We start from the raw sequence: 20,027 nt of genomic DNA on the forward strand, positions 1-20,027 counted from the left end.
ATTATGGAATGCCCTGCATAGTGTCTGTCAGTGGTGCTCTTTTACTATGATGTTCACTGCAGCACTGACTAGTGGTACTACTCATTCACTATCTCCTTTTTACTGCTTCAACTGTATTTTGACTGATTTTTTTTTTTTAGTTCTTCCTGTATTGTTTTACATCTTTGTAAAAACTCAGAATCCAATTTTTAAGTTGTCCGGCAATTTACTTTGTTGCACTGATGATTTCTGTTCTTTGGGCTCATTTTTTCAGGATAGTCCTTACCTAATAATGGTTTTTGAGTGTTTATATAAGAAAGTACTTGTCAACATAGAAATAATGCAATTATTGGGAGGTGATATAATTGGAATCCTCTAAAAATTAGTGGATGTTTCACATGGGGTGCATTCATTTGTGTTGTTACTGTATAAGTACTGGTTCAGTGAGCTTGTGCACATCAGATTTACACACACCAGCATTAACTTAAAATAAGGCTTAGGATATGTATACTTCAGCCTGTTTCTCATGTTTATAATAATCCACATGTCACAAAATGGGGAAAGTTCTGTGTATTTTATTGTCAAATTCATTTTTGGTTCATTTCCTACTGGAGAATCAAAGGACAAGAGGAGGTGACTTTTAGTTTTGCAACTTATTTAACAGTGTTATATCACATAACCCTAAAGTTTAAACTTTTACAAGTGTTTCATCAAAAATCTGAGATTTTTCTAAATAATTTTTCATCCTTTTTTTGCATATTTTGGATAGCGACAGCTGAATAAGACAGGAAAGAGAGTTGTGGGGATGCAGAAACCCTTAATGCAGGAACACCTCATTTTACTATTAATGTCTGAAAAGGTTCAAAGTTCCAGTAAACTGAAATGATATTTGGTTCTGATGACCAACTTCATCAGTCACTGCTACGCCTGTCATTTCAGTGCTCTGCCAATTAAACTCATATAACTTCAAGGAGGGGCTGAACTTTCATAGGTGTAACAGCCCAAATGGTAAAAATAAAAGAAAAGAAAATAGTTAACGTTCTTGGTTAGACAAAAAAGGTCTCTTCAGCTGATCTAGCGTGTCTCTACAAAATTTCATGGCTGTTTAATACCTGTTAAGGTTTTTCAGTCTGAACTAGTGCATTGCCACTTAAAAACTGCATGTTTGGAGTCTATTTCTGTAGCGTATCTGTCCCAGTTAGTGTTGGCCCGACTTCAAACTTCACCCACATGTCTGGAAGTTCCCTCACAACAGCTGACTTCCCCACCAGCAACAAACAATAAATATCTTCAGTTCTTGGCATGTTTCTCTCCAGACCTCACCAAAACCCTGAATGTTTCCAACCTCACATGGAGACCTAATCCACAGTAGGTATCACAGTTTGTTTTTGTCTTTTTTGGTATCACAGTTTAAATGAAAAACACGCACGTTAGATTATAAATGGTTATTTTGTACTGCAGTTCGATGGTGACAACTTCATGGCCAATAAATGAGACCTTTCAAAACGCTTGGAACCATTAAAACACCGAGGAATCAAAACACAATACTCTGATCTACACAAGTATCGTTTGCTCACTTTCTGGCTTCTCACATATAGAAGCAGGATGTCAAGCCAGAAATTTACAGTTTTTTAAGTCCACATACAATTAGAAGTAAATGAGCTATGTTGGTGTGTACGAAAGGCCAGGTTTTAATGTGCAGAAAGAGAAGCACAAATCAGTCTTCTCCATAAGTGGGTCATACTTTGACCTGTAAAACAGGCTTCACGATAGGCACAAGTTTACCGCTCATAGGCAACACTGCAGCGGCAGAAGTAGCCTCTTTATGCGTTGACTAAAGTACGGGATCATACATACAGGCCTATAATGATTCATCACTAACAGTAAAATGTCTCCTCCTTGACTTGTATGCACTCGGTCGGTATGATTTATGAGGAGGAGTGGGACTGGGTGACGAACAGCGTCAGCATATCACTCATACTATTCTGGCTCAGAGATTTGGTTGCATATGGTTTCAACTCAGAGTTCACAACCTTAACCTTCGTCACCTGTTCAGTTCTCAGCCTTGTTGTGTCAAGAGACATCAGGCAGCTTTGGAAGTTTGAGAGTTCCTATCTTGATTCATCACAGTAATGAAAGTCAGAGAAGACCTCAAGGTTCCCAAACCTGACCAGACTCCCAAAATATATATGAGGATTCATCTATAATCATACACCACTGACACTGGCTAATCTCATAAAGGCTACTTGTGATTGCTTAAAACGTGAAATCACAACCATTGGATGCATAAGATAAATCCCCAAGTATATGAATAGCCAGTGTTTGAATGAATGAATCTATTGGACTCATCTTGCCACGGGGCAAAGAAGAGAGAATTTGATTAACCACAAGGCTCTCTGTTTGCATTGAGGCTACATTGGTGGTAACTGCTTCTTATTGATGTAGGAAAAGAAACTTTTGGTCTCCTACCCCCATTTCATCCACTGTGCTCCCCCAAAATGTGCGTGAGATCTATTTATAGCTGTCAGAGAAGAAGCCTTTGAAGCTTAGCTCTCACCAGTGTGTGGGTATGTTTTGGAAACGGGTCCATCCATACTCTATTTGATCTGTGTGTTTCTGCTGCAGTGGGGAGAAACCAAGCAGCTACCATGGCAGCCTCTGGGGGGAAAAAATGATCAGAGCTGCACTGATGCACATTGCAGATCTTATCATAGCGTGGCCACACAGCATCACTACACAGCTCTGCCAAGCACCACAGAGTAGGCATGCCGGAGAAATGTTTAACAGATACTCAACCTGCATTCATATAATGATTAGTTTTGACTGATGCTGTTTTAGCAGTTTAAGTTAACAAACCTAAAAGAAAATTATGCTTTTTAAACTGGTATTTTAAAAGCTTGACTTGAGGTGATTGGCTTCCTCACATAACTGTCACCAGCTGTCATCCAATCAGGTGAAAGTATAATATGAAAACAGTTGTCTGCAGGGGGTTGTTGTTGGCCAGTTACAGCCCAGATTAGGACCTACACTTAACCCTTTATTAAACATTTCTTTGTTAAACATCATAGAGACTAGTAGTCTGAACCACAGCAAATACAAAGAAAGACTATGAGCAATGGAAACAGCTGCACCAGTAGCATGTGACATAGGCCTTGGTAACATGCATTAAATGCATTTCTCTGACTGACACATTTGCTTGTGTGAGCTTTCAAAGAAAGTCAAGGCATCTGAACTTGAAAAAGGGACTATTTCATGCACTTTTTCAAAGAAAGTCAAGGCATCTGAACTTGAAAAAGGGACTATTTCATGCACTTTTGTGATAAAGTGAAGCTTAAAAGGAAAAGAAACTTGTGAAGGCCAACAAATAAATCTCTGTGGTATCTGGTAGCTCCTGGTGTTGGTGGTTAACAACAAGCTGTCACTGTGTAGCTATACTTAACAGTTTGCAGGCAAAGTCATAAGATTTACTCCCATGTCTGTTTTATTGTGCCTTGAAAAGGAGAGTAGGCCATTTTCATTTTCACCTGAATGATTAAAACATTCACAATTCCCCAACAGCGCAAATCAAACATACCGCTTCTAGATAAGTGAATACTCTTCATATTAAATTCGCATTTGGTGAATTAAGCCTGTTATAATCAATATTTGCAGTAGTTCATCTCTGGAACTGTGACATTTGCTGAGCTGTGGGGTGAATAATATGTTTTTCTAACCTGAATTTTATTTTAGATCGCACAATCCCCCGCTTGCCTCCAGCAGGGGATAAAAGGCTGCATATAAACAGAGGAGCTTATCTGTGACATCTATATGACAGGCAGGAAATCATTCAAGTTCATATTTATCGCCCTCACTATACTTGTTATGCTAATCTACATACTGTTTGAATTTTAATGCTAGCTATATATGGAGTATATTTAATGTCAGAGCCGTACATCATAAGAGTAAACTATGAGTCAGTTTTCAATGTTAGCTTATACTTTGTTTGTGTCTCATATCTTGTCATGCATGTATCCAAATGTGTGTTGTACTTTCCTTGCTTTCCCACCCATCCCCTCTCCTCCCATCCCTCCCCCTTGCCCTCTCAACCCACCCGACCAGCAGGCAGACGGGTCCCCCCTATTTAGAGCCGGGTTCTGCTCGAGGTTTTTTCCGTTAAAAGGGTGTTTTCCTTGCCACTGTCGCCTTTGGGCTTGCTCTGGGGGTCAGGCAGATGGGTTCTGTAAAGCGTCTTGAGACGATTGACTGTAATTGACGCTATATAAATAAAACTGAATTGAATTGAATTGAATTCTCTCCACAAGCACAGAATTTCTAAAATCTGAAATAATGAAAACAGGAATTCTGACAAAACACTCCTTTACTGCACATCAGTTCAATCAAAGTACACATTCACAAATGTATGTCACCGTACTACATATATGGAGGAAATCCAAAAGACATTGAACAACAGACCTTAACATGATAATAAATGTCATTTCTGCAGCGCATTTACATTTGTCAAGCAGCACTTTTTTTCACATTTCTTTTCTAATCTTTTCAGTGCATCTTACAGTTTTTGTAACACAGTAAAGTTGTAATCCATAAACAATCTCAAGGATTATTATTTTTTCCTTACAATCTTCAGAATCATCCATAACATGCATACTCATAGTAAAAGCAAAGGAAAATTTATTCAAGTGTCAACCCAGAATTACTGGGTGTATCCTGCTGAAACCTTCTGGTAATGACTTCTCACAATAAAACGTCCTGTGAGCTGGGGAGCTCTGATAAAAATCTACTCAGTGCTTGTTCTGCCATCAGATCTTGATTTTCAAACTTACGAGAGCTACAGTATCTTTATGTTTGCTCAGTGTTTTGTCCCTCCACGCTCACGCAAACATTTCCACAGGTTAATTGTGGCCTCTCCTGCTGCTCCTGAGCGCCGGACGACAACACAGAAGGTGTTCAGACCTTCAGGTCGTCCAGCCTGCTCTTGTTGCTGCCGTGTTTGCTCGACTGACTGTTCCTGCGCGATTTTTCAACCGGCATCTCAAAGACAGAATTGGAGGTTTTCCTCTCCTTCGGATCATCTTCCTCTGCTTTACCTTTCCTCTCCACAGCCATATTATCTCGGTTCTGCTTGTAAACCACTTTGCTGTTGTAGGGGCTGTAGGCAGAGTTGGGATCTGCCATGCTGTACTTTGAGTCAGTCGAGAAAGATTCAGGCGCTGCATGGTGACCAGCGAAGTAGCTGTAGTTGGGGACGAAGGGCATGGCTGTCTCAGTGAGGACTTTGGGAGCCTCCTTCGAAGCCCGAGATCGTCTGTAGTGAAAACCCTGGTGGCATTTTGTGAAGCCTAGATGGTACATTTCCACCAGGTTGAGCAGCAGGGAGAGGCAGGCCACGGCCAGCATGAAGAGGATGAAGATGGTCTTCTCAGTGGGTCTGGAGATGTAGCAGTTCACCATGTTGGGACAAGGCCAGCGGTCACAAGTGTACATCGGCTTGAGCTCAAAACCGTACAGGAAATACTGAGCTACAATAAATGCCACTTCAAATAGCGTCTTAAAAACAATGTTGAAGACGTAGGTTCGCAGCAGTACACCTTGCAAGCGCACGTGGCCCTGTTTGTCTTTAATCGGGGCCTTTTTGGGCTTATTAAGTAACTGCTGCTGGTTTTCATGCTGCATGGCACGGTCCTTCAGTTTCTGGTTCTCCTTTTCCTCCATGCGGACCAGATGAATTATGTGGCCCAGGTAAATGAGAGTGGGCGTGGAGACGAAGATGATCTGCATCACCCAGAAGCGGATGTGAGAGATGGGGAAGGTCTTGTCATAGCAGACGTTCTGACAACCGGGCTGCTTGGTGTCGCACGTGAAGCCGGACTGCTCGTCGCCCCACACCTTCTCAGCGGCGGCTCCCAGCACCAGGATGCGGAAGATAAACAGCACTGTGAGCCACACCTTGCCCACAACGGTGGAGTGTTCCTGGGCACTCTCCAGCAGCTTCCCCAACAGGTTCCAGTCTGCCATATTGGCTCATAAATATATGCTCAGCTTTATCGGCAAAACCAGTAGAGACACCTGTGAGGAGAGGGGGAAAAGTTTCATTTTTGTGTGGATTTTAAAACAAAAACATACAGCATTCATGCAAAATTTGACCCCTTCATTTAAATAGATTGTCTTTCTTTGGCCTTTTTTTAAACTTCCTGAATGCTCTGTCCTTTGGTGGCCATGTGGGTGGTAATAGACTTTGTACAGCCTCTGTGTGGGGAGATGGTTTGTGGAGACTGTTTTGATCACAGCTGGCTGAAGATCGAGCTCCATATCACACCTGGCAGACTTCAGCAGTGATTGACCTGGAGCTCCAGCCCTGCTCTTAGCCCCGTTTCTCCCCACCTCCTACTTGGGGTTGGATTGATCCACTACCACAACTCCTCCTCCCACAAGACCCCAACCATCGCCACACCTGCTGTAAATCTACGTTCAAACTGTTTGGCAGGTAAGCTGGGATTTAATGAGGACAGTTTGCCCTGGTGCCTCTTGTGTCTTTTTGTTTTCTGCAGCCACTGAGGGGTAGCTACTTGGAAATATAGCTTCTGTTAGCAGCTGTTAAGTTGATGAGGAGTTACGTGCATCTTGGTGGACTTTTTCTTCTGTTAGCAGTTGGCTAATTCGGTGAGAAGCTACTTGTTTCCTGTATGTGTTTTGTTGCCACTGAGGGGTGGTGATTCCCGTACTGTCTAGTAATGTGTGTTTTGGAGACACTTGTTTAATTTATTTAGTTAATTCTGTGCATGCTGCATTCATTTCTATATTAGTTTCTGTTGTTTGCTGTGGGTGTTGCTATTGTATCTAGGTTTGGATAAGGAGTTTAGTTGTTTTGTTTTTGTGTAGTTGGGTTGAGAATGCTGTTGTCTTTGTATGGTTTTACTTGTTTTTTTGATTTAACATCCACCAGCTCCATTTTCCATTTTTTTGAGCACTTTTATGTTAATTTTGTCACTGAGCAATAAATTGCTTTACCCAAACTAATGACATCTGGTTCTTTTTGTTACACTCGGCTCATCCTAGCGGCTGGGTCAGAACACTGAATGCTCCAAAAATGTACTATATGATGTCATATAACAAGGTAAAGTTGCAGTATCTTCATTTTTTTTACCTTTCAAGGGCTGTTCAAACAAACTGAAAACAATACTGACACCTTTTTTAAGTTGATATGCTTCTCTCTGCCTGACTTGAATGTTCACTCTTCTTTTGGCTCTGTTTTTGACACCAGTTCCTAAAGAAAATATGTCATTAAGCTGCTTAATGCACCATTCTCTGTACTTTAGAACTTATGAAAATGGCAGTAACAAAAATATGTGCAAATCATCAAGATGGAATAAAAATATTACTATCTACATTTTAAAATTTTAAATGGAATTAAGTATAAAATCAGGCAGGTTTAAATATCAGTTTCTAAAGAATAGATGAAAAAATTGAAATATTAAGAGCAGCCAAACGTCACTGAAAACGTCATCTTAAGGTGTTTCTTGCCAATGTCAATGCAGGAGAACTATGCATCTTAATTTCTAACTTTGCTGTAATTAGTACAGTAAATTTTCAGGCGTTTTTAAAAATTACAATTACAAGCGAATTCTCCAAGTGGCTAGGCCAGACATTTTATGTAATTTCTTCAAGCACTATCAGTGCCATGCACTTAGATATTGTGTGAGCTCATGCATTCAATCAAGTGCATTACTAATTGATCGTATCTCTCTTCGTAGTTATCTTCTGCGCTCTTACATAATAGTCACATTCAATAAACAGTAGAAATGAACTAAAGCCATATTGTTGCTGTGGAATTACCCCCGTCCACTCATCAATGCAGCATTTCATTTCTTCTTGCAAGTTATCATTTCTGCACAGCCTACAACCAAAAAGTAGTTCAGGACTGTTTCAAATGGAAACATTGATCTATCATGAATTCACTGTTTGTATTCCTAAAGGTTGTGTCATTTTGAGTGTATGCTGATGAAAAGAGCCAGGACACAGATGACTGTGTCTGAGAGAAAGCCCTGGAGCTGGCTCAGTGAGACGCTCATAGATCTTGTGACACGGAACCCAATGGTGGTTGCTGTCTCCAGATTTAGGTTTCTAGTTTATATTTCATATCCTATTGCTTACAGCACAGCAAAAAAAGACAGCAATGTTAAAAATAGTTTTCTTATCCATCAGAAGCAGGGCGATCAGTGATCAGAATTAGACAAACTGCAACTCTAAACACCTGTTTGAAACACATTTAGCCTGTGAGACAAGGGTGAAGGAAACTTCTCACAAGGTTGTATTTCTTAAAACTGTACTGAGCCTCAGCCTGATTTTACTTGGTTACATAGAGGTACTGTAGATAACCATTAGAAGTTTGAAACTATGAGGATGTTTAACTGTAGCATGGATCTCTAATCAAGTAAACCATCCAAAATGCTTATTCTATGTATCTTCATGCAGAAAGACCTACCTGATAACGTTCATTTCCTTCAGAGTTGCTGGCTAACTGAGCCTCTTCACTTTACAGAAAGGCCATGCTCTCCTGAACCACTGAAGAATCTGAAGCTCCAACATGAACTTTCTCTCTGACAGCCTACTTTTCACACCAGATGATCTCTGTGATCCTGCCTGCTGCCCTCCCTCCCTTTTGAAGCTTATCAATGACCAGCGTTCAACACACCACCACGGCTAAACCACTGTCTTTTCCCAGCAAGAGCACACACTGAAACATTCCTCTCTATGGAAAAGTCTAAAACCCTTCTCTTCAGAGGTGTTCCTGTTCAGCTGAGTGACAGCTGAGGAATCCAGTGAGGATGCAGGTTTCATGTCAGTGCGCTCTAAATATAATTAACAGCAAAGGGAGTGGCTTTGTTGTAACTCTTATGGTGCTCTGACCCTTGACTGTATGGAGGAGCTGCAGACACATTAGAGTCCCTGCAGTGAAGGTTACTACTCAGTAACAGACCAACTTTGTTTGGTGGTATTACGTACAGCAAAAGCAAACCTTTTCGAAACTCATCCAATTTTAAGGTTATTACTCAAAAATGCTAGCCTAGCCGTGCTAGACAACCCACAGCAACAAATTTAATTCTCTGCCAGGGTGGGTCTAGTTACCCTCCATAAGGCTTGAGGCTGGATGCTCCTAAAACTGGCCGGACCAATCACCATGAAGTGTAGAGTCAGAAGGGGGGCGTAACTAAGTGACGACAGAGGCGCGACGATTCTGACAGAAACCACCGGCGCACAATAAACAGTTATCTTTCGACTCGGCTTTGGCCACAGCCCTTAAAGATTTGAAGCTAAAATTCAACTTGAAAGATAAACAAAGGACGGTACTGAAGTGTTTCATTGAGAAGAAAGACGTATTTGGACTTATGCTGACGGGATATGGTAAATCCTTAATATACCAGTTGGCTCCGCTGGTTGGGAAGCTAATGGGACTTAGCCACAATCCGCCGGCGCTCTAGGAACTACGTCAGCCTATTCGTTGCGCTGATTGGATGTATACCTACCCAATTGCTGCAGAGTGATTTGAAAGACAACCTTTTAGCCCGCCTCCCTCCCTGTCGAGTGGCCCTAGACCCTTGTGCCTTCAGAATTCAGAACATGGGTCTAGCGTGGCTAGGCTACAAAAATGCCATTCTTTGGACTTCACTTTTTAGCAAGCAATTCATTACTTAAACCGTTTACTTACGGTAGAAAGTCATTCCTTCCACTACTCATTACGCTCCTTTTGCATTACTCCTCAGCATTGTGTGAGATGCCGTATCATCAGTCCTTGCAAAGAAGAGGTAGATAACCTTTTTGTTTTATGCGCTTCAATAAAATATGCCCACAAAGCCAAAAGCAAAGCTGGTGATCAGTGTGTATAATTTCTCACAAAGAAACTTTATGGGTAGAACAACCAAGTTGCCACTGGCAGCAGGCTGGACTATTTTAAAATAAGTCGTAAATTGAAGTGACTAGTTGCTTTAATGTTATCATGGTATCCAGAGACAGTAATGTGCTACAATAACGTGATACAGACAAGTGTGATGTAATTACAGCAATGCATTGCTTCTTACCCGCTGAAAATCCTTTATCCTTTGTATCAACCCGAAGTTCGACTAAAGTGCCTCATTTACAGCATTGTGTCGTTCCAGTGTATGTACTAATCTGTACACAAGTACACTTTTTATTTTGTTTTGCCCTTTACTTGATTGTTTGTAACTTATGTTGTTCTATACTGCACGCTAAGATGTTTATTTAACAGCTTTTCCCATTCAAATTTTTATCTAAAATCAACGATGAGCTTTAAAAAGTGTTCCAAATGATGCTGTGGGTCCATTACCTCAGTCACACTGATGCATATGGTTGCATCACTTCTTATTCCCATAATGCACTGTTCTGTGCAGCATTTCATCATATACAATAAAAAAATGAGCTTTTGTATACAGTTTTCCTTTTGGCATTTTGCGAATAGTTCATGTGTACTTTGTTTAAATTGAAATTAAGTACATTTTTGAATGCCGTGCTTTGCAATGAAAGTGTAATTCGAATTCTTCTACTTTTACTGCCGCTCAACATGGCAGTTGACTAGCTTTTACTATTACAGCCAGATCTCTGTGACACACATCATCTCGCAGGATGGCTGCTTTTTCATTAAAAAGCCTATCAGTACTGTAGCTGACCTTCTGAACAGCCTAATAATCGATCATTTCTTTAAAAATGTCAGAAACAACTTCCTTCAGATTAATTTCTGGGAGGAAACATTTAAAGTTTGGTCACCAGTGATACTAACGGCAGACCAAAATAACAGATTGCACAGATTTGTTCTTGGTAAAGTGCTGCCAATATGCTTCTCTTTAATCTGAACTCTGTAGATGGAATGCGGGTGACATGTTCCATAAAAAGAGAAGAGCCCTCATTCCTCAGCCGTGGCAGGTCCAGCTGTCGGCAGGGTCAACCATTGTCACACACACACTGACCCCTGCACATAGCAAAGCTATTGATTACCCCCACACTCTGGGCTCTGTCCTTCAGCAGAAGCACTGAATCAGCATGGGAAGTCTCCTCACAGGTGGCACTGCATGCTTTGGGATTCCACGCCTTAAGATGATGACGGAGCCACTCGATGAATGATAAAGCTTCATTCACATATTCTGTTTTCCTCTCAGTCCCCCTGGTGACAGATAAGATGAATGACAAAGTGGTACTGCTCTGACACTCATTTGTTCTCAGAGATGACTGCTACTCTCTGGTCATTTGTGGTATTACACTTCTACTCCTATCAAAATGCATCAAAACAATGTCAGGTTGAATCCAATGAGTCACTTCAACATGTGAGAATACTTAGTAAGAAGAACACAATTTCATGAACACTGGTGGATTTTATTCTGTTCTGTACGGACAACATATAAACATCCAGCTTTAAAATAAATATATTTAAATAACATGTTTAGCAGTCAGTAGTAAACTTTAGAAAAAAAAAACATTTGCAGTTCAAGTTTCTTTCTGTTTGGAGCTGTTGCTTTGTTTTTATCTGAAGAGATTTAAATATCAAAGTGAAGAATTTGTATAAAGCAAACACTGTTACATTTAACATAGACTGTATAGAAAAGATGGAGGTAGCAGTTTGACATCACCCACTGATCTGCGGACTACTGAGATTGGAATTTGGCTGTTGTCACGATGCTGTTTTTGAAACCTGACATGAGGGGCGATCTGACTGTGAACACCTGCATATGTGCCTTGACGATCACAAGGAAGTCCTGCCATGAAACATACACAGAGTGTTTTGCTCAATTATTTTACTCTTAATTAGGCAAAAGTTTACAAAATGAACACAATTGTTTACTCAAAAACTCCTGAAACCAGTGATTGAAACCATAAACCCATTAGGTAAATGCATACTGAGGTAAAAAAAATCAAATGAGACATAGGATCATTTTCTCATAGACATCTATAGAATCAGACTTCTTTTTGCCCCCTACTGGCCTTTGAAAAGAATGCAGGTTTAAAGCACTTCTGCATTGGCAACACTTTTCAGACCCAAATGCTCCGTCCATTTTATACACAGTCTATGAGTGCAAAAAAAACCTAACCCCCTTTAGGATAAAGCAGGTATAGCTAATGAATGGATGGATGAAGTGCAACACGTTTACCAAGTATTAGTACAACATCTCACCAATAACAGCTGATGAAAAGTTATAAATCCTCCAGTCTATTAGATTCCATACTGATTCTAAGCAAAGCCATGACATTTTTGATTACATTTGACTTATACAATAGAATAAAATTAATGATATTGCCCATAATTTCACTTCATTGCTGCACTTTTCTGGTACAGTCTGCATGTGTCAGAAGCCACGTTTCATAAATTGATATTCTCATTTCAAGTTCAAAAATTAAAACAAATCCATGACAAGAGAAGAATGTGGTAAGTTGGAATACTTCTTTTCAAAATGTTACTTAATTGACCTTTAGTTGGCCAAATATCAAGCCATTGTATTATGTAAGTACTATGTGTTGCTGTATGCAGTGTTTATCGGTTCTTTGCACAGGCTGTAGCTTATCAATAGATACTAAAATCTAAACTGCTGGTGCAAAAAGTCTGAACACTACATTTTTCTCACACCAAAACTGGACGGTAAGATCATAACTCACTGGATGAATCATCACCATGTCATATTGTGATGTCCAGTATATTTTAGGAACCCTACGAACAAGTTGAATCAGTAGTTGTTACCTGACAGTAATAGGTCACTTATTTGTCCCTTTGAGTCGGTATGAAATCTGTGTGTTTTGTTAGTACGAGCAAAGCTTTTGTTGGATCCAAGCTCCCATAGTCGAGTCTCCAGCATTGTGCAAATGCTTGCTGCAGGCCTTCCCCACCAAGAAGACCACCTCTGCGATGTTGAGCAGAATACAAACCCCCGACGCAGCCAGCATGAACACGGTGAAGACAGTCTTCTCCGTGGGCCTCGACACAAAGCAGTCCACTGTGTTGGGACAGGGGTACGAGTCACACTTCACCAGCCGGATCATCTTGTAACCAGGGTAGATCATGTAAAACACATACATGAAGGTGACCTCAAAGACGATACGGAACAGCAGGCTGATGACGTACGTCCACCACAGGGCTCCTGTGATTTTCATCTTCTGGGTCTTTATCTGCTCCAGGTCTTTGGGATTGGTCCGGCCTGACAGTTTGTAGAGCCTCTTGTCGACATGGCGGCGGTGGGCCACGTGCATGGCGACCAGCAGGGCCGGAGTGGAGACCAGGATGAGCTGGAGAGCCCAGAGGCGGATGTGGGAGATGGGGAAGAAGTGGTCGTAGCAGACGCTGTTGCAGCCCGGCTGCTGGGTATTGCAGGTGAAGCCGGACTTTTCGTCGCCCCAAACGCTCTCAGCTGCAACCACCAGGACCAGGATGCGAAAAATGAACAGGACAGAGAGCCAGATGCGGCCGATGCCAGTGGAGTGTCTGTTCACACCGCTGATGACAGCATAAAATGATGCCCAGTTCATCTTTGGTTCCGGGTCTGAAGCAGAAACACGTCCAGAAAGGTAAGCATCTAGGACAACATTGTACTGTGTACTGTTTCATAGCTTTGTGATTGCATTTTTTTTCCAACACATGGAGAATGTGATGCAACATAAGATAACACAAACCTGCAGTAAATCATTAAATATAATAAACAGAATAAACATGAACACAAAATGGAGACTAGTCGAAATCTATCCATCATCTAGACACCGCTCAATCTTCACTAGGGCCGTGAGGGAGCTGGAGTCTATCCCGGCTGACCCCCTGGACAGGTCACCAGTCCATCGAAGGGTCACGTGTACAGACAAACAATCACACTCACATTCAATTTAAAGTTACCAATTAACCTCAGTTTATTTTTTAGATTGTGGGAGGAAGCCGGAGAACCTGCAGAAAACACACACATGCACAGTGAGAACATGCAAACTCCATTCAAACTCCATGCAGAAAGATCCCGGTAAGGAGAATTTGTGAACCGGTGATCTTCTAGCTGCAAAGCAACAGTGCTAACCACTAAGCTCCAACTGATAGAAATAGCAAATACAATTCAAATATACCATAATCAAATTTTTTCACAACTAAACAAAATATTTGCTTCTTATAGTTTTTCTTGCTTTACATAAATCAAACTGAGAAGCAAACTCTCCCTAATACAAAACAAAAACACTCCCACATTAAATGAAGCAATGTACCTAATTTCTCCATTTCTAGTAATACCTGCGAGTCATTTTGTAATCTATAGACTTGACCATCACCGTTCAAGGCATCAGCCACAATGTTTTGCCGTAGTGTAGTACCCTCCGATTTGAATTCACCTTTGCTTTCTTATTCTTAGCAAAACCAAGTGTGCATTCTAAGGCATAATAATTCACATATATCTTGCTCTTTCTTTCATGTAGTTAAACCCTGGGACTGTTTATGCAGCGCCTCATTTTCAGACACCTTCAAAACTCAGCCATGCTGGTGAAATTCTCTGAAACAAAAATGAAATGCTACTTTATAGAAAATCACTGACAAACGTTATTTCTGAATTTAACATAAAATGATGTTTATAAATGAATGTGACGGTGTTTGAGGAAAAGAGGAAAATTGTTTAAAATGAATTAAGTAGCCTCTGTTAGAGTAGAGTCCTATTTTTGTTGTTGTTGCAATATTTAGTGCTTCTATCAACATTTTTACTTTTACTACCTAAATAGGTTCAAACCAGGGATCCTTAGTTATAAATTTAATAAAGCAGATTAAACAGAGTATTTTAGAGCTGAAGTCAAGATTACACAATTACTAGATTAAACAACTGGCAGACAATTGATTTCACTTATCCAGATTCAAAAAATACCAAAATTTCTCTCATTCTAGTTTCTCCAGTGTGAAGATTTGCTGCTTTTCTTCCCTTCTTTGACGTAAAAATCTGATTTTTTTTTTGCTTTTCAATTTTAAGTAGGACAAAAAAGGAAATCATCAGACTTGAAACTGAACATAAGAAACTTTTGCTGCCTTTTTTCAGTACTTTGCTGCACTTTATAGTTAAAATTATTCAATTACAGAATATTACAAAATTAAAAAAAAAAATGTAAACCCAGAAACTAACATTAATAGCATTGTAGGACAAATTGCCTCAAAGTAGAGAAGCAGAAGGTTCAACGCCTAACACTGTTCTGTCAGTCAGAGAACAGAGAATAAAGGATGATGTTTTAATATTCAGAGGCAAACTTAAAAATCCAACTCCAATCTCACTTCAGTAGTTAAAAATATGAATCCACATAATACTGTACCTTTGTCAGTGGGACAGTATAGTTGCAGCAACTAACAAATGTGTAGACAATGAAGAAAAGTTAGACTTTGTGCACTCAACCTTCCACTTTTCCAGCTTTTCCATCTCACCACATTAGTAAATCCCAGGTTTTCCAAGTCCATTCATTTCAAGTTTAACAGACAAATTGTATTATCTCCTCTGTGCTGATCATTACTGGTGTGTCTGTGACCTCCACATGTTTGCATTTCCAGTCTAGTGTAAATGTCAGAGTTGTTACCGGGCTCAGCTGGAGGTGTAAGAGGCATAGGAGGCAGCGCAGAGGACAATGTTGACCCGCTGGTTTGGCATGGATGTGAATCCAGAGAAGAAGAAAGCCTCTCTGCCCCCCTCTGCTGCTGGCAGGCACCTTAAGAGTGCAATACTGAGGTCTGGCACCATGTGTCATGTGACATGCTTTCACCAGTCGCCGTGGTGTAGCATGCAAAATGGGCATCTGTGCTCAGCGTAACGGTTTCTGGAATACCTTCTTCACTTTTTGGCTGGAAAATAACTTGTGCTCCACAATGAACATGATGAGGAATAGATCAGCTCTAGTGTGGTTTCTAACTCACAGCATTTCAAACAATATGATCACTCAAGCTTTATTTTCTGACCAAGTTAACCATAACTAATAAAGACTGCCAATAATTTAGCTTGATTATCCAAATTTGGATGAAACTTCTAGTACAGCATATATTAAAAGTGAGTCTTTCTCTTTCATCTGACTTTCTAAACTCCCTGGTGCCAAATAGAACAGCAGCAAAGCACGGACTACAAATAAGCACAGCGTAAACCTGCTGGACACACTGAAAACAAACTATCCCACATTTCCACAGCCACACAATCTGGTGATACAGTGAGAAATAAAATTAGCTTACCCTCAGCTGTAGTTGTAAACAAAGTACATCCAGCAACATTTACGTTGACATTAGCAGATTTTTTTTCAGCCTTTGACTGTGAACAAGAGTATCAGAGCACCATGACTTTGCATTGCTAATGATTTCTCTCACACTAGCCACTGCCCTGCACTGAGAAGGTCATATGCTTCTGTGCAAAGAATTTGCATACAATAGCCCCATTTACCCCGAGCAAACAAACAGCTTCAGAATTCGGATCAAACGTTTTAATTTCTGCCCAGCCGAAGAATCTGTGTGGGGTCTGCGGTCTGTCCACTGGTTCTTTTTGTGCTGTGTTCCGCAGAGGAAGTGGAGGACGCTTTTGACGCAATATGGAGTAAAACATAAAGGTCCACAACAAAGAATGACACATAAAATCTAAAGATAAGAGGACAAGAGGTTTGTTATCCTAAGAATCAGTCTCCAGCCATGGTTTTCTGCTCAACCTTTACATCCTCGTCGCTGCCGCTGCCTGCTGAATATTTTGATTCAACCAGTGAATGATTGTGCTTCACTGTTTGACGTGTTTCAGCAAAGTGGGATTAATTGCTAGATTTTCTCACCGAATGACCTCCTCGGCTCCCTCTTTGTAACAGTGAGGTTTGATGTTGTTGCGTGAATCCACCGTTTTAAAAAATGAAAATCAACAGATAAACTGACACAACACAAACATGAGCATTTTTGTCTGTAAAAGTCACTGATGAAAGAGCTCCACAATAATGTTTATGAGCTTCTCAAGCAAAACTTTTTTTTTTAGAGCCTGGCAAATAAAATACATCAAATGATTTTTGAGAGATAAAATCGAGGCGTCCAATCAATTTGTGTAATTTTTTCTGAGGCAGTTAATTTATTTATTTAGTAGTTTGAAATTTTTGATTTGTTATATATGACCTTTCTCATATGTCTAAGTGCCTGTAGTGTCTATTAGATTTACATTAAGAGCAATGATTGGAAAGAACATGAAAACTCCATGAACTTCTGACATGCATGGTATGTTTTTGGGATTTAAAACACATTTAAAACCAATAAAACAAAGTCATCAACAGTTCACTGTAACCCGAAGAAGGCCTGGACTGAGATTGTAAATATCATACAAAAGACACTGCACTGTTTAGTTGGACAATAAATATGATTTTTACAGTAAATAGTAATACTTCTAAGTATGATCCTTGAGGGACACTTTTAGCAACCATCTGATGGCAGTATTATGATCAACCTTATTTAAAGTATTGGGCATTTGCACAATGTTGCATTACATAAAGTACAAGAGAAAGAAAGAGTCAGATTTATGAATATCTTTGAATTTAGTTCAAAAAGGAAACTGTTGCTTTACGTTCCTGTATGAGCAGCTAAACGACACAAAGAAAGTCAAAGGAAGCAAAATGTCCATAACCTGGATCCAGCCTCTAATAGCTGATTAACAAACTGATGATTCAGTGGTGTCATAACATCATTATCGTTAGCATTTTTTAAATGATTCTCTCTGTTTTATCACAAATATCAGCATAAATATCTGTGCATCTGTTTGATAGATAGATAGATAGATAGATAGATAGATAGATAGATAGATAGATAGATGATACTTTATTAATCCCGAGGAAAATTCAAGTTTGGCTGTAAATCCTTTCTTTGAATTGCCTCCTGTGGGGACAAAAACCTGGTAACACCGTCAGTAAGAAGGAGGACAATGTATTGATTTCCATTAATTATCCAATCCTTAATTTGATTGCAGCCAAATTGTACATGGTCAGAGTTTGTGCTTTTTTCTAAGGTGGGAGGTGAGTCTCCAATCTGAATCAGCTGCTCCTGTTGTGAAAAGCGGTAACACTTCGACTGTATTTTTGATTTCCTTGCTGCTGTTACCTGTAGGAGCAACAGACTGAAAGGGTTTATAATTTTCTCTCCATATTATGTCAAGTCTTAAAAGCAATTTTTGTAAATGCAGGCTAAGTTTTCAAGAAGTCAGCTGTAGCAGTTGGCTTGCACATAAAGCTTCTTCTGTTACATTAATCAGTTTCCTGGTGGATTTAAGTTAAGCGTTAAAAATTGTGTGCATGTGTGTGTGTGTGTGTGTTTTTGCAGTTTAACTGTTGTCTCATGCTTCAGTTCAGTCTACAGGATGACATCTGCAGGTTATTAACGGTTACTGCAACATCTCGGTTATGATTCTCTGATTCTGCAGAAGTGAATGTTCAGCAGTGAACATACAGTCACTGAGACATGAAGTATTCAGATCCTTCTACTTAAGTAAAAGTACTGTTACCACAGTATCAAAGCACTCCTTTACAAGTGATTAAAATGCACTGAGAGTATAATAAGTTTAATAAGTAAAATCTATTTCAGGAATTGAAAATAAATCTACTGAATGCAGAAAAATGTTTATATTACAGCTTATTTTTCTGCTGATTGGAAAAAAATACTGACTTTCTAGTGACAGCCTCACAATACTTGAACAATAATAATCTGGCAAACAGTGCTAATCATTTTTCTACAGATTAACCAAAACTAATTTTAGCTTATCGTGTATATTGACGTATCCAATAATTTAATTTAAAACAAACACATGTAAAAGCTCTTCATCTGTTTTGAATGCAAAAGTCGACATTTGTATACTCACTAAGGCTGTGAAATGTACTTTATTCCCCTTGTAATGTAGTGAAGTAAAAGACTAGAGCTGCATGAAAAAGTACTCAAGTACAAGTGCCTTTAATGTGTACTTAAGAAAAGCATCTGAGTAAATGTACTTGTTACATTCCACCACTGAAGGAAGCAATTCCTTCAGTGATCCAAATCGACGTCCTTCAAGTGTGACGCCTCAACATAGGACTGAAGAAAGAAACATGTGACAAGACAACAATGACTCATAAGATTTGCCATCAGGCACTAATCAACATGTAATCAAATCAGAGAGAAATGTTTGGATATCATTTGATATTGCTCAACTATAAGTAGAGTGACTTTCACATATGTACATTTTCCCACCACTGCTGGTATCACTGTTATATTTCTGTGATGTCATAATTTTACATACAGGTTTCCATTGTGTGTGTGTGTGTGTGTGTGTTTAAATATGTTGCACTGTTGCTGCGCACTGTAGGGAAGGAAGGAACACTTCCGAGCAAACCGAGTCTGGTGAAACTGCCCGTGCAACAAATAATCTGGTAGTTTATCCTGAACACACCCAATTACAGGCAGGTGTGACTCTCACACAGAAACACATGACTCTTATGATACGTTCAGCAGTCCACTCTGGGTGTGTCGGGTCAGTATTACCAGCTGTTTTGAGCACAGTGCTTCAGAGAAGTTCTTATTTGCACCTGACCTCCAGAGCTGCTGATTGTTTAGAGCACCGCGCTGGTGGTGATGTGGTGCCAGTATCCTGCCTGATCTATACAGTCATTCTGTTGCAAATGTGCATCTTAGACTGGATTAGATTCATGATTAGAGAAGTACAGCGCTTAGCAAAGAAACACAGCTGGCATCCAACCAGCATTGCAATAATGGACAAAGGTGAAATGAATAGTGTTTGACGATTGCAAAAGAACAAACTGCATTAGGTATCTCAGTAAGGTGTTGGGTCACTACGAGCCACTAGAACACCTTCAGTCCTCCTATTCTTGCATTGATTCTCCAACAAACTCTTACTAGAGGGATGAACACCAAAAGATACATCCTTCATTTGGTATTTTTCTGGTGGTGGTACAGAGAACTGTCTAACATCCAAAACCTCTTATAGGTGTTGAGATCTGGTGATTTTTTTAGTGAAATAATACATGATCCACCTCATCAAACCATTCAATGACCCCTATCAAAACTGAAGTTA

The 20,027-nt window shown here is 39.9% G+C and overlaps 2 protein-coding genes across 4 annotated transcripts; both read right to left on the reverse strand.

Annotated features, from left to right (window-relative positions):
* Positions 1-3,825: 3,825 nt before the first annotated feature.
* On the reverse strand, positions 3,826-6,924 carry gja2 (gap junction protein, alpha 2). The gene has a single exon (XM_051937463.1). It carries the CDS (start codon positions 5,989-5,991, stop codon positions 4,924-4,926), a length of 1,068 nt encoding a protein of 355 aa, XP_051793423.1. The 5' UTR covers positions 5,992-6,924; the 3' UTR covers positions 3,826-4,923.
* A 4,413-nt stretch (positions 6,925-11,337) lies between these two features.
* Positions 11,338-16,482, reverse strand: gjb1a (gap junction protein beta 1a). Of its 3 annotated transcripts, none has more exons than XM_022212085.2 (2): positions 16,187-16,482; positions 11,338-13,511 (listed from the first exon to the last, which is right to left on the reverse strand). In XM_022212085.2, exon 2 carries the CDS (start codon positions 13,495-13,497, stop codon positions 12,775-12,777), a length of 723 nt encoding a protein of 240 aa, XP_022067777.1. In that variant the 5' UTR covers positions 13,498-13,511; positions 16,187-16,482; the 3' UTR covers positions 11,338-12,774. The 3 variants fall into 3 exon arrangements, with proteins under 3 accessions (XP_022067777.1, XP_022067776.1, XP_022067778.1); XM_022212084.2 differs by lacking the exon at positions 16,187-16,482 and adding an exon at positions 15,547-16,180; XM_022212086.2 differs by lacking the exon at positions 16,187-16,482 and adding an exon at positions 15,289-16,180.
* Between the last annotated feature and the right edge of the window lie 3,545 nt (positions 16,483-20,027).

The sequence above is a fragment of the Acanthochromis polyacanthus genome, chromosome 17 (genome assembly GCF_021347895.1).
Source record: "Acanthochromis polyacanthus isolate Apoly-LR-REF ecotype Palm Island chromosome 17, KAUST_Apoly_ChrSc, whole genome shotgun sequence".
Taxonomy (NCBI): domain Eukaryota; kingdom Metazoa; phylum Chordata; class Actinopteri; family Pomacentridae; genus Acanthochromis; species Acanthochromis polyacanthus.

What these genes read in the sequence shown, in the direction of transcription:
- gja2 (XM_051937463.1), bottom strand. Translation starts at nt 5,991, where the DNA reads ATGGCAGACTGGAACCTGTTGGGGAAGCTGCTGGAGAGTGCCCAGGAA.
- gjb1a (XM_022212084.2), bottom strand. Translation starts at nt 15,574, where the DNA reads ATGCCTCTTACACCTCCAGCTGAGCCCG. An exon ending in TACACCTCCAGCTGAGCCCG is followed by an intron (nt 13,512 to 15,546) that starts GTAACAACTCTG and finishes TTTCTGCTTCAG; the next exon opens with ACCCGGAACCAAAGATGAAC.